General features: G+C 41.0%; 1 protein-coding gene across 5 annotated transcripts; it reads right to left on the reverse strand.

Moving 5' to 3' along the window:
* Positions 1 to 1340: 1340 nt before the first annotated feature.
* Positions 1341 to 13370, reverse strand: LOC119032569. Of its 5 annotated transcripts, none has more exons than XM_037121890.1 (4): positions 13070 to 13370; positions 5208 to 6355; positions 2118 to 4842; positions 1341 to 1651 (listed from the first exon to the last, which is right to left on the reverse strand). In XM_037121890.1, the coding sequence occupies exons 2-4, from the start codon at positions 6301 to 6303 to the stop codon at positions 1630 to 1632; spliced, it is 3843 nt and encodes a 1280-aa protein (XP_036977785.1). In that variant the 5' UTR covers positions 6304 to 6355; positions 13070 to 13370; the 3' UTR covers positions 1341 to 1629. The 5 variants fall into 5 exon arrangements, with proteins under 5 accessions (XP_036977785.1, XP_036977786.1, XP_036977782.1 ...); XM_037121891.1 differs by lacking the exon at positions 13070 to 13370 and adding an exon at positions 11795 to 12026 and having other exon boundaries at positions 6246 to 6355; XM_037121887.1 differs by lacking the exon at positions 13070 to 13370 and adding an exon at positions 11795 to 12026.
* Between the last annotated feature and the right edge of the window lie 854 nt (positions 13371 to 14224).

Genomic DNA, 14224 nt, shown 5'->3' on the forward strand with positions numbered 1-14224 from the left:
TCCTGGAGTGGCCTAGCCAGTCTCCAGATCTCAACCCCATAGAAAATCTGTGGAGGGAGTTGAAAGTCCGTGTTGCCAAACGAAAGCCCCAAAACATCACTGCTCTAGAGGAGATCTGCATGGAGGAATGGGCCAAAATACCAGCAACAGTGTGTGAAAAGCTTGTGACGAGTTACAGAAAACGTTTGGCCTCCGTTATTGCCAACAAAGGGTACATAACAAAGTATTGAGATGAACTTTTGGTATTGACCAAATACTTATTTTCCACCATGATTTGCAAATAAATTCTTTAAAAATCAAACAATGTGATTTTCTGGGTTTTGGTTGAGGGTTTTGGTTGAGGTTTACCCATGTTGACAATTACAGGCCTCTCTAATCTTTTCAAGTGGGAGAAATTGTGTATATATACACATATGTGTGTGTATGTATATAAATATATATATATATATATACACACACACACACACACACACACACACACACACACACACACACACACACACACACACACACACACACACACACACACACACACACACACACACACACACACACACACACACACACACACACACACACTTTTGCTGTTCCAGCTGCCAATTTATCACAAAACAGTGGCGTGAGAGTGGCAATATAGTAGCTACAAACATAACTTTTCCCTCTTGGATCACATTCCAACAACCTACTTAATATTGTGGGGGATCACCTTGTGTAGCCAAAAGAGCTCTCACTTGTCAAGGAATGGTCATAAGACCTCTGGAGTGGATACTTTAGGTCTAAGAATTTTGAGGCCCCGTCCCAAGTGTTGGGCACTTTGTTGAGCTGTTCCTCAACTGTGTGATGTTGTCAGGGTGCGTTGTACTGGCAGAAAGGCTGCTGCCATCGGATAGTGCCGTTGCCTTGAGGAGGTGAACTTGGTCCACAATGGTGTTTGTATGGATGGTGTGTGTGAGGTTCCATTCACATGGACGCCACAACCCAAAGTTAACCAGCAGAACATTGCATTCTAACGAGATGATGAAAGTTGAAATGTAAATGCAATATGTATTGCAATGTCTCACTGTAAAGGTGAAAGAGTAGTTTACACACAAGTCGGAGAGCAATGGATCCATTTCAGACTATGAATTTTGACATAGACCTCTGAAAATCAAATGTAACATTGTCTGGAGTAAATAGTGTAATTATTGCTGAGTTTTCAAAGTTCAGAAATACTCAACTTACAAAAGGGAAAAGAAATGTGATTAAAAAAAAAAAGGATTAAAATAATGGAATAATAATAATAATAATAATAATAATAATAATAATGGAATAGTGGAATGACAGTTTTCTGGCCCAAGACATTTTGAGGTAGCTTGTAAAAATAAGGGGTATTTATTTTTATTTGACACCAAAACATAAAAATTAAAAAGGTGACATCGACCAAACAGCTGATATCATATGCTTGCATACCCACAGTTAATAATTAAAATAAAAAATATTATTTACAGTATAGGTATATGTGTTCAGTCATTGTACCATTCACAAATGCAGCTACAACCAACATTAACTGCTGCTTTCGTTCATCAATCATTTGTCCAAGGGTGTGAATTTCTGGCAGCTTTTCCTTCTCAGATGGGGTCCTGGAGGGGTTCAGCACCTCTCCCCTTCTCGCCTGTTGGGACCGACAATGAAAAATGTCAGAACAGGAGAAAAGAGAATTACACCTAAATCCCTGAAATGAGAAAACCTGACCAAAATGCATAATTATCAGTTGGCTCTAATATCCCTTTTTCCACTGGTCAAACATCCCACTTAAACCCGCCAAGATCAGGCTTTTGTGTGCAATGGGACTGCACACAAAAGTGGAGGTATTTACTCAGCATTTACACCAATTGACTCTGCAGTAGACACAGGTTTTTAAATCACGTTGGTCGAGCCAAGCAAAGTGATGATGTAGGTATCACATTTTGCTGGCTGAACCACATTTGGCTTTTCTAACCACTTGTAACCTTCACTCAGAGAATGATGAACAAAGAATGAAGTTTGGGCACATGCATTCAAAATAACTTAATTAGACTACTATATTCATTTTACGGACAATTAAAAACACATTTGAAAAAGACATCATAAGAACATACCTAGTTTCAGTGGGGTCGGAGACTCTCTGAGAGTTGTGCCTCTGTCTGGGTGCCCTGTCATAGTGACTACGTCCTGGTCTAGCATCCCTGAAGGAATCGTGATTTGATGAGCTACTGGAAGGAGCTGAGCTCTCCTGGCTAGAGAATGAACGTTCGGATTGCTCAACGATAGCCTGAACCATATTCTTTGTCGAATGGTTTCCATCATTCGAAAGTTTTTCAAATCTTACTCTCTTATTTCTGTATGAGTTCAGTGCAGTTCCTGCAGTTTTCCTGCTGGTTTCTGTGGGGGTCTTTGGGACCTGGATTTTACATTTTAACAGTTTCAAGCATTCAGTGGGTTGAGAAGACTGCTGATTAACAAAGCGAGGAATCAAAGGATTAAGAATCAAAGTGGAGTCCTCCTCCTCCTCTACAGACTGGGGTAGCTTCTTCTGAACTTCTTCTGATGACAGTCTTGTTGTTTTAGGTTTTTTGTTTGTAGTTTGATGAAGACTGTCCACAGTTTCAGCTGAATGTCTGCTTTTTATAGCAAATAAGGTATCATCATTTTCTTCAGATCGTGATGATAGTCTTTTCTCTGTAGTTCCTCTTTGTTCTGGTATCCTTGGTTGTTTGGTCTTCTGTTGAACATGCCCAGAGTCACTTTCAGCTTCAACCAGCTGTCTATTCTTTTCTGTACCATGTGACATATCCGAGTGTGCATCCTGTGTCGCTTTTTTAATGTGTGAATAGCAAAGTTTAGATTTGTGCTGTGCCAGTGATGAACCTGCAGAAGATGGTTGGGCTTCTCTGACCTTTTCTTTGGCAGTTTTGCCATCCACTGTTTCGGCTGAATGTGTCCGTTGTTGAACACATGGGGCATCATAACTTTCTGCTGACCCTGAAGAGAACAATCTCCTCCCATTGAACTCATTACAGTTTTGGTTACCATCACTGTCAGAGTCAAGGATTACAATATCATATCTTTCATCTGTTGAATTCTTTTGTACATTATGTTGGACATGATCAGAGGCACCTTTGGTTTTAATCAGCTGTCCATTCTTTTCTGTACAGTGCAGTCGTTTTTTCCTAAACTTCTTTTTAACAGTTCCAGACCCGCTGCCCACAGTTCCAGGTGAATGTCTCTTTTGTTGACTATAATGGGAATGTTCATCGCCGTCTGAATCTGAGAACCATCCTTTGCTTTCTGCCTTTTTCCTGTAGTTTTGATCACTTTCATCCCCTGTGTCAGAATCAATGATTATTGTTGTGATTTTTGAAGTCTTTTGTTCATTAGTATTTTGCTGAACAGGCTTGGAGGCAGCTTCGGCTGGAATCATTCGTTCAAGCCTTTGCTCTACTTTATCATCGTCAACCTTATTTTCATCTGCCGCTAATCCCTTGTTCCATGACTTCCTGGAAGGTGTCATAAAGTTGAGTTCTGATCCAGATGAGTAATCGTAACTGTCATCAGTTTGAGAGCTTTCTTCAGCGTCAGAGCTCGAATCTCTCTTGTTCTGTGGTTCATCCAAAGCATCCACATCATATTCTGTTGAGTGGCAGCCTAATGCCACCTCACATATACTGGGAAATTGTACACCTTGAGCTTTTAGAAAGCTCTCACGTGTGTCAAACACCTCGATCTGGGATGATAAAGGTGGAGCTGGCCGATTAGAGTCACAGTGTGTTGGACCCGTGTCAAGCTGTGTTTTGTCTCCGCTTGCACCATCAACTGGCACCACTTTTTCTTGGCTTTTGCAGTATTCGTCTTCTGGTTCAAACCTAAGGCCAGATACCTCTATAGGGATGACAATCCAGTCATCACTCATCTCATCATCAGTCTCATCTTCATCTTCCAAAACTTGACATGGCACATGTACATGTTTCTCTGATTCAGGCGCTTGAGTAAGCAAAGGCCTCTCCGGAGTCATATTACCAGTCTGTGAATTTTCATCTTCACTTATATCTTCATACTGCAGGTCTTCAAAACGTATTGAGACACTAAAATCCCCAAGCTCTGGGACCGGGAGCTTTGTATCTAGCTGAGGCAGGTCTTCATTATCCGAAATGTCTTCATATTGGGGATCTTTGAGAAATCGCACATAGCTTCCTTCCGTACTCTCTCTTTCAGATAGAGAGGACTTCTCTTTCACGTTCTTTTCAGAAAGTGCTTTTCTTACATCAGTTTGTGGATACACAGAACACAGATCCTCCCTCACAACTTCATAGCTTGTTTGGTTGCACAGCTGATCAATTTGATTAGTAGTAATTGATATAACATTGTGAATCTGAATAACATTTGGTGAATTTGGCTTGCAATGTGCAATGTGATTTTTTTTCTCTTGATTTTCAGTAAATGATGTGGGTTCAGATATTCTGTTTTCAGATGGCACTGAACTTGACTTAGTTTTAAGATCTTCCAAGACATCAGTCACACCTTGCACATTGTCCAACCAAACTGCATCAACTGGTTTCAGGCCTGTAGCTCCTTTATCCCTGTATTTCAGGTGCTTGAGAGCCCAAGAAACACCAGGCATCTGTTCTGTGTCATCCAAATTCTTGTTAATATTATCCCCAAGAGACTTATGTTGTTCCTGCGATGAGCTGCAGTGGAGTGATGAACTGGGGTGCTTCTCAGTGAGTTCATCCAAGGTCAATGAAGGCACTGCGATGATTACTACTGGACTCTCATCTTCATTCTTTGTGCAAGAGGCAGCAACTTTCCCAATAATTTGTGGATATTCTGTGGATGCAAAGAGATGAGTGTTATCAATATTCCTGTTCCAATATTCTTGTAGTGTGATTTTAGAACAGTTATCCATCTTTGCTATGTTCTCTACATACTTCAGACTACCAACTAGCTCCTTCAGCGCAACTGATTAATATCACTCTGCCTTCAATAATTGAAGGCAGAGTGATAACACCATTCTCTAAGTATTTGTCTACCCATATAGTACATGGAAACTTGCATTATTACAAAAGGCAAATGTTTTATCTTCACAGTCTCCTGATGAAACAAGTTTGCCATTGCAAAGTCTATGGGTGCACTCTCAACAGATTCATTTTTGGGGGCATGTATAGAGTTTCCTATAGCAGAGGCTGGTGTACCTGTTGAATGTTTCTTTGATGCAGATGTAGCACAATCCCTCCTCTCTTTAGACCTTGGAATAAACTCAGTATTTGCTCTGCTGCCCTTTGACCAGTGCCCCAGTGCAGCTGGACAAGCATCTAAAGAAGGCATTACACTTGCAGCGCAGTTGAGAATTTGCATATCCATATCATCTTTGTCACAGACAGTGGTTTTTGAGTGATGGATTTTACTGTTGGTCTTTGGCATGCAGCCAGACAGGCATGTGGCGTAAGAATGTGCATGTCCGTTATTTCGGTTAGTCTGAGTTGTAAAATCTACAACACTTCTTAAAATAAATGCCTGTATGTCATCATCTGTAGGTGGCAACATTTCTCCAAATGGCAAGACGTTCTCTGGGTATAACTGACTGCTGGGAGAAGGGGAGGAGGCCTGCTGCTGGCCGGGGGAGGAATTAGTTCCTCCTGGACAATCCAAGTCACCTGAAAAATGAGTGCTAGTATTCAGTTCAATCTTGGCATTAGTTTTGCCTGACAAAGAAGGAGGAGTGGTCACAAACTCTTTGTAATCCGGAGGTTTTACTGTTAGTAATGAAGACAACAGTGGGCAAGTTCTCTGCTTTTTGCTCCCGGGCAGAGAAGAACACTGAGTCAATGAATGACATGTCTGTGCTGCAATTCCAAGGCCATTTTCCCAAAGTGCTGCAGAAGTGGCATCAACTGAGAAGGCAAAATTTAGATTTTGTCTATGCTTCAGTCCTGTGTAATTGTTCAAATTTGACTCTTTTTGCATGTTCCAACGTCTTTGTTGTCCACTGTTATGTGCAGATTGTCTCACACAGTTCTCATTAGCACATACAGAGTCCAGTTTTTGGAGTCCCTGGAAATTTTGTTGTGATTGTGCATTGCCTTGCTGCCACTGAGTTAGACTATGAGCCACGCTGAATTCCCCAAGATATGGAGTGGCTCCCATGTTGTATTGTGCTCCATTTGCTGGGTAAACCACTTGTACAGGTGAAACATTGTTGTTCTGAGGCGATGTAAGCAAACAAACGTTACTCTGGTGTTGGAACACAGGATAGGCCCCTCCTTGACTGTATGGACATCCAGATCGCATTGCACATGGAGCAATCTTTCAAGTGAAGGCTTCAGTTGAGTACTCGTCATATCTAGGGAACAAAAAGAAAAATCATTGGTTGGCTAGTTTCTTATTCAATATGCTGTACTTTTCTTCTTCTTTTTTTTTTAAACAGAGGGAGCTTTACATGCATCATTTGTCTCTAGTGCTTTCCAGTGAATTATATGGTTACATATTTGGCCATTATGAAAGTTGCCTTCAAAGCCTGGTGCTGTTACAGGGAGCTTGAGTACAACAGGTAGCTGGGCAGGATATAATATTAGCACAAACAGTGTTAAGTTTGTGCGCCTTGCATGAAGAGTGGACTGTACACATGGTGATGAGGAGGATCCGTGACACGTATGAGGCAGTCTTAGGACCTCTTTTAAGATTGTTCAGAAGTTTCAGACCTCAGTTGCTTTCCAGACTAGGTTTATTGTACTCTCCTTGTACTTTCCAGTAAGCCTATAAGTGGATCAAAGCACTGACTGAGACTTTGTTACTTTGTCTACACTATGTAAGAACAAGTGCTATGGAATATATTTCAACTTCTTTTCATTTTGTCTGTACCCAAAGTTCTGACCCCTTTTCTTTGCCAGCTAAAAACAGATGAACGATTTGTCAGACTCAGAACAAAGGGTTAATTAAAATTTGTGAAGAGAAAAAGAAAATGATAATAAGAAAAAATATTCATGCACTGGAAAAGGAAATGGGAAAATAAATACAGAGGGTTTATATGTAAACACTTTATTACCTTGATCGTCAACATTATTTTTGTTGCATTAAATGGCATTTATATGCATATATCAAGCTATATCTATATTCTTTTCTATCGCTAAGTCTGTGAGGGTTCAGGGGTTAAAGGATGAGTTCATCCAGAATATAAAATGTATGAATTACAGTAAGTCGTTCTGGACAAAAGTATCTTATTAATGCTGTAAATGTAAATGCTAAAAGCATTAGCTAAAAGCTAAAAGCATTAGCTTAAGGTAAAAGCATTAGCTCCCACCCCGTCATAGGATCTTAGTGCTTCCGGAGACTTTTTATATTTATCTTCAGTTGTTTTCGTAATTAAAATAAGTCCAAAGCTTTTTTAGTTGTGTGGAAAAGAATAACTCACTGGGGCCAGATGAGCTAAGATCCAAGAATTCAATGATTAGGCTTTACTGTCAAAAAACAGGTGCAATAAAATCAGTGTGGGTCCTGAGAATCCACTGAACTGGGGGGTAAAACAGCACTCACATATGTTAAAACCGTATGTATTTTCAATTTCCTGTAGTGGAAAATGTGTAATAGAGTCACATACTTTATCATGATTCTCTTCACTGTTGAGATGCTGTTTCACAATATGCTGTTCTGGCCAACTGAAGCACACCCTGACCTGCAATCACGCTGGACACAGAGATTCATCTACCCATCTGTCTATCTTTAAAGATGTACCTTAGTTGTAAACTGTTCTAATTCTCGCTTTACAACTTGTAGAATTTATAGAAAACATAACAGTAAATGTGAAGTAGGACACTTAGCGGTGGTGACGTTTTAGTCATGCAATCTCACTGTATTCTGTATATGGCCTAATAATAACTTTTTACTTCTGGAAATTTAATTTAAACTTTTAAAATCACAAAATTATCCAAAACGTAAATCTACAAAGTTTTCAAGGGTCCAGGGTGATGATAACTTCCGGGTTGGCCTACAAAAGCACTTGATACCGACACCAAGTGGGTGTAACGATATGTGTATTTGTATTGAACTGTTTTGGTACAGGATGTTCAGATTCGGTACAGGGCTGTGCACGAGTGAGTTCCTAGAACGGAAGTTGCATGTACCGCCTGCAGCTACACATGCAGCCCGTTTATGTCATGGCTAACGCTAGCAAGAAACCAGAGCTTGAAGACCCTCCCCTGGCACTAAAGTCGCCAGACTCAAACCAACAGCCAACTGCCTTTATCCAACCACTCTGTTGCCTCTTGTCTGACCTGTTTGGCAGAAAATTTGCATTGAACACACTGCTTCGACATGTTGCCAGATCCACAGTAGCGTGTACATTCTGCACTTCTGCGAGATGCAATAAGCAGGTGGTGCTAGCGTATAAAAACGACGCTGGATGAGAGGTCTATGCACGCAACTCTCTTTACTTTCGATCAAAACGAATCTTAACTATTTCACACAAAAACAGCTGCATACTAAACATGCAGCGAGGCATTACCAAACGAACACAGATTAATTCATCCTGAACAGACATAACAGCTAGTCTCGTGCCAGTACTCCAAAACATGAAAACAGTGAATGACGGAATGAGTGCACAGAAAAACAGAGCGCACATAGTATTCCACACACCACACTGATTCGCTAGCACACCGCCAATCAGAGAATCCAATGGCTGATACGGCCGCCAGCAAACCTCCTCAGACTAGAGGTGATAGATAACGTCGTTCAGCCGTGAATCACGCAACGCACAGTTCTCAGCTCCTCGTTCCTTCTCAAACAAGCGCGCTAATGGTGAACATAACACTGTAGTTCAAGGCAAATACATAGCTGCAACTTCATGATTATGTGTACTTTTGGACAACACAACAGTTAACAGCTAAACCCAGCGGGCTAGCCAAGAACGAGTGACTGACTGAACGAGAACGACAGGAGAGGAATCAGTGAAGGAACGAGAATGAATGGTGAATCACATAACCCACAGTTCACAGCTCTTTGTTCTCAACCAATCACGCTAATGGTCAACACTGTAGTTCATGGCCTGCAACTTCATAATTATGTGTACATTTAGACAATTCAACAGTTAGGAGCTAACAGCTAAAGCCGGCTAGCCAAGAATGAGTGACTGACTGAACGAGAACGACAGGAGAGGAATCAGTGAACAAACGAGAACAATGAACTACGAACGAAATGAAATGTTTTGGGGTTTTTTTTCCATGGAAACAGTTGCTATGCTTTCCTGTTTCTCATTGGCTAAAATTCTACAACAGTGTCCTAGACTCAGCATACAACTGGCTGGCTCTCAGTCCTCCTCACTACTCTGATAACTTAACAGTGAACACCACAGCGACTGGTCTGTGCGAACGAACGAGAGGGAAGTGAAACCGCGAATCAGATCTTGACCGAGTCTCCCAAAACGCTTCAGACATCCAACGGTTGGGCTGGTGTGTTCCTGCCTTAACTCTGACTGCCCATCACATCCCCATGGAAGAGGATTAGGGCCACATGTGAATTTCATTTATTCATTTTTTTTTCTGACTTTATTCTCAGAATTCTGACTTTAAAAGATAGAATTCTGAGATTAAAGTCTGAATTCTGTATACCAGCACAAAAATGATTACAAACATAACATAAGCTACCATGTTCTGAACAGGCACACTAAAAACACTCACAAAAAGTGACATTTGGTTTTAGACTATAAATAGTAAACTTACTAATAATATCAACAGAAAAAATACTACTAATGATCTCTGAAAAAACATGAACATGAACATACTGAAAATTAACATGTGCGTCTGCTATGGGTTTTGTCCCAACCTCCACATTGGGTCATACCATGAATGTATAATGAGAACCCCAGCAGGAACGTTTCAGAAGCGGAGCCTTTTGCCTGCCCGACTTTGTTGATCTGGTAATTTTTCATTTTTATATGATTGGGAGTCTGCACAGTGTGTTTTAATTTGAAAATTGATCGGATGCTCTAAGTCTCTGACTTCCTGTCGATGCGATCTGCTCTGTGCAGAACACAAAGCAATCATGCCCAGCTTGACTCCACAGTGTGCCGGAGCTGATCACGGCTGCCTGTGATTTGTAATACACTATCTGCTGCTAGCGGATGGAGAGTGATGGCAGGTTATCAAGGGGGACAATAAATTGGTGGAGTACAAAAGTTCTGAATAAACAAGCAAATTTATGTTTTGCATTTTGTTCCCATACTGTCCCGAAAATGAACCGAACCATGACCTCATAAACCGAGGTACATATCAAACCATGATTTTTGCATATCGTTACACCCCTAGTTGTATGGCGTGTACTCCTCAGCTATAGCTGACACTCCTCAGCTATAGCTGAGGCTATAGCTGAATACACACATATACACATATATGCTGAACAGCTCTCCTGTTTTGTAACACATTGATGTTGCAATGACATTTTAGACAGTTGAAAAAAGACAGTGAGATGAGGCCTGAGCCATTAAAACTGGAAGTTGTCCTCATTTCACCTAAAAAGAAGGAGAGAAAAAAACAAAAAAAAACCACACTGAATTCCCAGTTTGTGCTCACTGGGCAAGTAGCTGTCCTCATAATAAGGCTAATTTGAACAACCAGTCGAACCGATAAGGGGAGACTGACGCACACTGCATGTCGGTTTAATTTGTGTTTGACTTAATCCTGACTTACTCCGACATCATGCTCATGTGGGCAATGGTAATCTCATGGGATCTAGGTGGGTGAAGTGTTTTTGAGCCAGGCACTGCAGTTGCTCTTCCTTCACCATATCGTCTCCTCTGTAGTCAGTGAAGACATTGTATGGTTTTTAACACAATAGATGACATCTAAACAATTTAAAGAGTTTTTCTCCTCACTGAAAAACGTAGTCTAGCAAAATTGCTGAAAAGATGACAGTGATCTATCTAGCCAATTACTGTTTTAATAAATGCTTCTTTGAACATGCTCCTAAAAGTTATTTCTAGTCAAGCCCTTTTGATTTTCATTTAACACCCACCCCCATTTTTGTTATTCTCGTGGTCTCTTCTTTATGTGATCCCTTTCCTTTAAAGACAGCATTTGTATGTATGACATTAACTAAATAATTACATTTTTAAAAAGTTGCTCTCCACCAACTGCAAGACCCACGGCATGATGGTAAACGCCCGGCTGTGTGAATAGGCTGTGGTGACACAATTAACAACCGTAGACCGTTGAATGTGACACTGAACATAGCTGACAACATTTAAAATCAATCGGAAATCATCGGAGCGTTTCTGTGACTTCTGGTTCTGACTGGGGGATCGGTTAGGAGTTCGGGTTCAAACTCTTTCGTCCATCATCCAGCCGAGGTTCATCTCGAACGAGCCTAACGTTACTTATCTTCTTCAGTCACACACCCGCTATTTTCATGTCGGGTTAACTTCCGGCTCTTGTCTCAGTGATTTGTTCACCAGTACGACGAGACAAGCGACTAAAATACCTCACGTAAAAGTAACGTAACTTTCGCTTCATTAGAATCGAAAGCGTTGCGTATCACAAATACGTTAATGAGGTTAAGCTAACGAGACCGGTGTCAACACCTGGACATCAGGGGACACCTGGCTTCAACACGCTCAGCGAACCCTATAAGGTTGAAAATGAAAACATAAAGTGCGTCACACAGAGACATGAGTACATTAACCAGCACGCTGCCCTGGCGCGTTTAACCGTTCGACACATTCAAACAAAAGTTCATACAGTTAAACGTTGCAAGTGAAAACGTGGACTATCCACTAACTGGAAGCCGAGCTTACCGTATTTCCGCACTTTTTAACGCATCTCTTCACACCGCCAAAGCTTTCAAAACCGTTACAAAAGATTTCTTGCCGCTGTAAAACTCCACTCCGGACGAGTATAATCGGAAGGTTATCACACTGGTATGACCGTTATCGGTAATTGTCCATATCCGATGTTGAAGATAGTCCTCAATAATAGTTATCCGACGTAGGCAGAAGGTAAACCATCGACACCAAGTACAGAGGGTCAATGGGGGTTGGGAATTTATGTTACTTTAAAACGGAGGTCTGATTGGTCGGGTCTTTGGAAGGGGTGTGTGTATCTGGCGAGATGAACAGTACCTCGGCTAGACAGGACGAGGCAGCAGCAGCAGGGGCCAAAACCGGAGAGCTGGGGCCAGGTGGAGCAGTTCTCCATCAGCCCCACAGAAACACTCTCGTCCTGTTCGATCAGATTGATTTAAACATTATCAGATTCCCGGATCAGTCTGTACACAGTCATCAAGTGGTCGTTAATTATGACACCACAGCACATAAAACCCTCTCCCTCTCAGACTACATTAAGACATGGTATACCTTAAAAGTTAAACGCAAAAGGAAAAAAATACTCGACAGTAGTTTACTGATCTGTTACATATTTGTATTGTCAGGCTTCACTTCTGAATCCTCACATGCGACTTTCAACAAGTGTTTGTGTTGTATATTTTGCAGGCTGTAGTTATTCAACTGTTAATACAGACAACTAACATTTATTGCACTTTGTTCATAATATGAATGTGGGTGATTTAGAGAGGGAGCTCGAACAGGCCTAATTAATTTTATATATATATATACTTAAATGAACATTCACATCAGATCAAGGTATATCAAAACTCAGGGAACTGAATGCTAGGAAGAGAAGAAATGTAATCATGTGTATTAAATCAGCATGTGTTCAAGTTTGCCCGAGTTTGTCCCTATGCAGGAGGCACTGGACCAGCTCTCGCTTATAAAGGGTTAGATCCCTAAAGCTATATGGGGTTGCTTTAAAAAGTAGGAATTTAAATAGGATTAATAATATTTTGCACAATTAACACCTAATGTTTTACTTCCATCAAAGAGACATACAATCAATATCCACAACTTTAACTTAAAATGTATTATGTTGGTTTTATTGCATAGACTTTAGGAAGGGCAAAGCGTACAACTCAATACTTATTTCATGTACTATCAATCATCATCAAAAATAATTTCTAAAATCTAAACAAGGTCAATAATGAATCAATCTAAAAGAGCTGAGGCCGGTTAAATTACTTGGCTGTAGGTAAGATGGAGAGGGGTGGGTCGCTCCGTGGCTTGCCTTTCACTTCCTGCTGAAAGCTCAAGACCTTGAGGTAAATCCCAGCAATGTCCGAGGTCTCATTAAGTCGAAACTTCCTGCAAAGCACAGTGAACACACGTACTCCAATATCCAATTTGTAATCCACAGCTTGTTGGTAAAAAAGAAAAAGAAAAAAAAGGTTAATCTATTGTGCTTTTATTTCCTCGGTCTGTTGCTGCTGAAGAGATGTAGTAATCCTCTCTGCGATGTTCAGGCGGCTCATGTACTCCATCTCAGGTGTTGCTTCCAGGCTGGAGCGAGTGGAAGAACACTCTTTAGTCCATGCTTCTGCTTTATATCATTTCTGACTTCAGGCGGTGGCTAACGGTCTTTTGATGATGGTTTGGATTTCGTAATGATCTATCCGTCCTTTTGCAGTGCCCAAGATGTGACACTTCCTTTTATCCTCTTGTCAACCGAATAGTCTTGCAACACTTTCCCCTTGACCCCAACTCACCACAGCTTCTCTACTGATCTAACATTTCCTTCATTAAGTTTCTAAACTTCAATACATCCATTTCAGTCATAGTTACATTACACATTACACATTCTTTTACTGTAATCACAGCACAGCTAATACTTATGTCTATTGTAATCATGACAGAATCATCACGTTTAATACAATGCAGTAGTGCAGAGCTTTGATGTATTTAAAAATCATCCAAGGATTATGTCTAATGTCCACTACTTGTATTTTGTGTTTAGCAGGAGTGTATGAATCTCAACTTTTTCTGACTGTGTGTTTGTGTGTGTGCGCGTGTGCGTGCGTGTCACTGGGTGTTTGTGTCTATGTGTTGTTAAGATTTATTCATTAACACATCTGCGCTGAAAGCCAGGGTATGAGAGAGAGCACAGCTGCATTCATAACAAACTTGTTTTGCACAGAAGCATTGAGGTGAGACTTAGGGAGTCTCAAACAAGTGCAGGATGAGCAGGAAGACAAGAGAGGAGCTGGGGATGGAGGGATCGTGTTGCCAGGGGGCTGGTGGGGCAGCCCGTGCACCAACCGAGAGAGAGCTTTGTCGAATCTGGATCTCAACTTTCCTGACACATTTAACCAAAAGACATTCAGAACTAGAATATGTGTA

This window comes from Acanthopagrus latus, chromosome 14, assembly GCF_904848185.1.
Source record: "Acanthopagrus latus isolate v.2019 chromosome 14, fAcaLat1.1, whole genome shotgun sequence".
Classification (NCBI taxonomy): Eukaryota; Metazoa; Chordata; class Actinopteri; order Spariformes; family Sparidae; genus Acanthopagrus; species Acanthopagrus latus.

Coding starts and splice junctions, on each gene's coding strand:
- LOC119032569 (XM_037121890.1), bottom strand. CDS start 6,303: ATGCGATCTGGATGTCCATACAGTCAAGGAGGGGCCTATCCTGTGTTC. Junction 4,843..5,207: donor ATCAAAGAAACATTCAACAG/GTACACCAGCCT, acceptor TTGCATCCACAG/AATATCCACAAATTATTGGG. Junction 1,652..2,117: donor TCCGACCCCACTGAAACTAG/GTATGTTCTTAT, acceptor CGGTCCCAACAG/GCGAGAAGGGGAGAGGTGCT.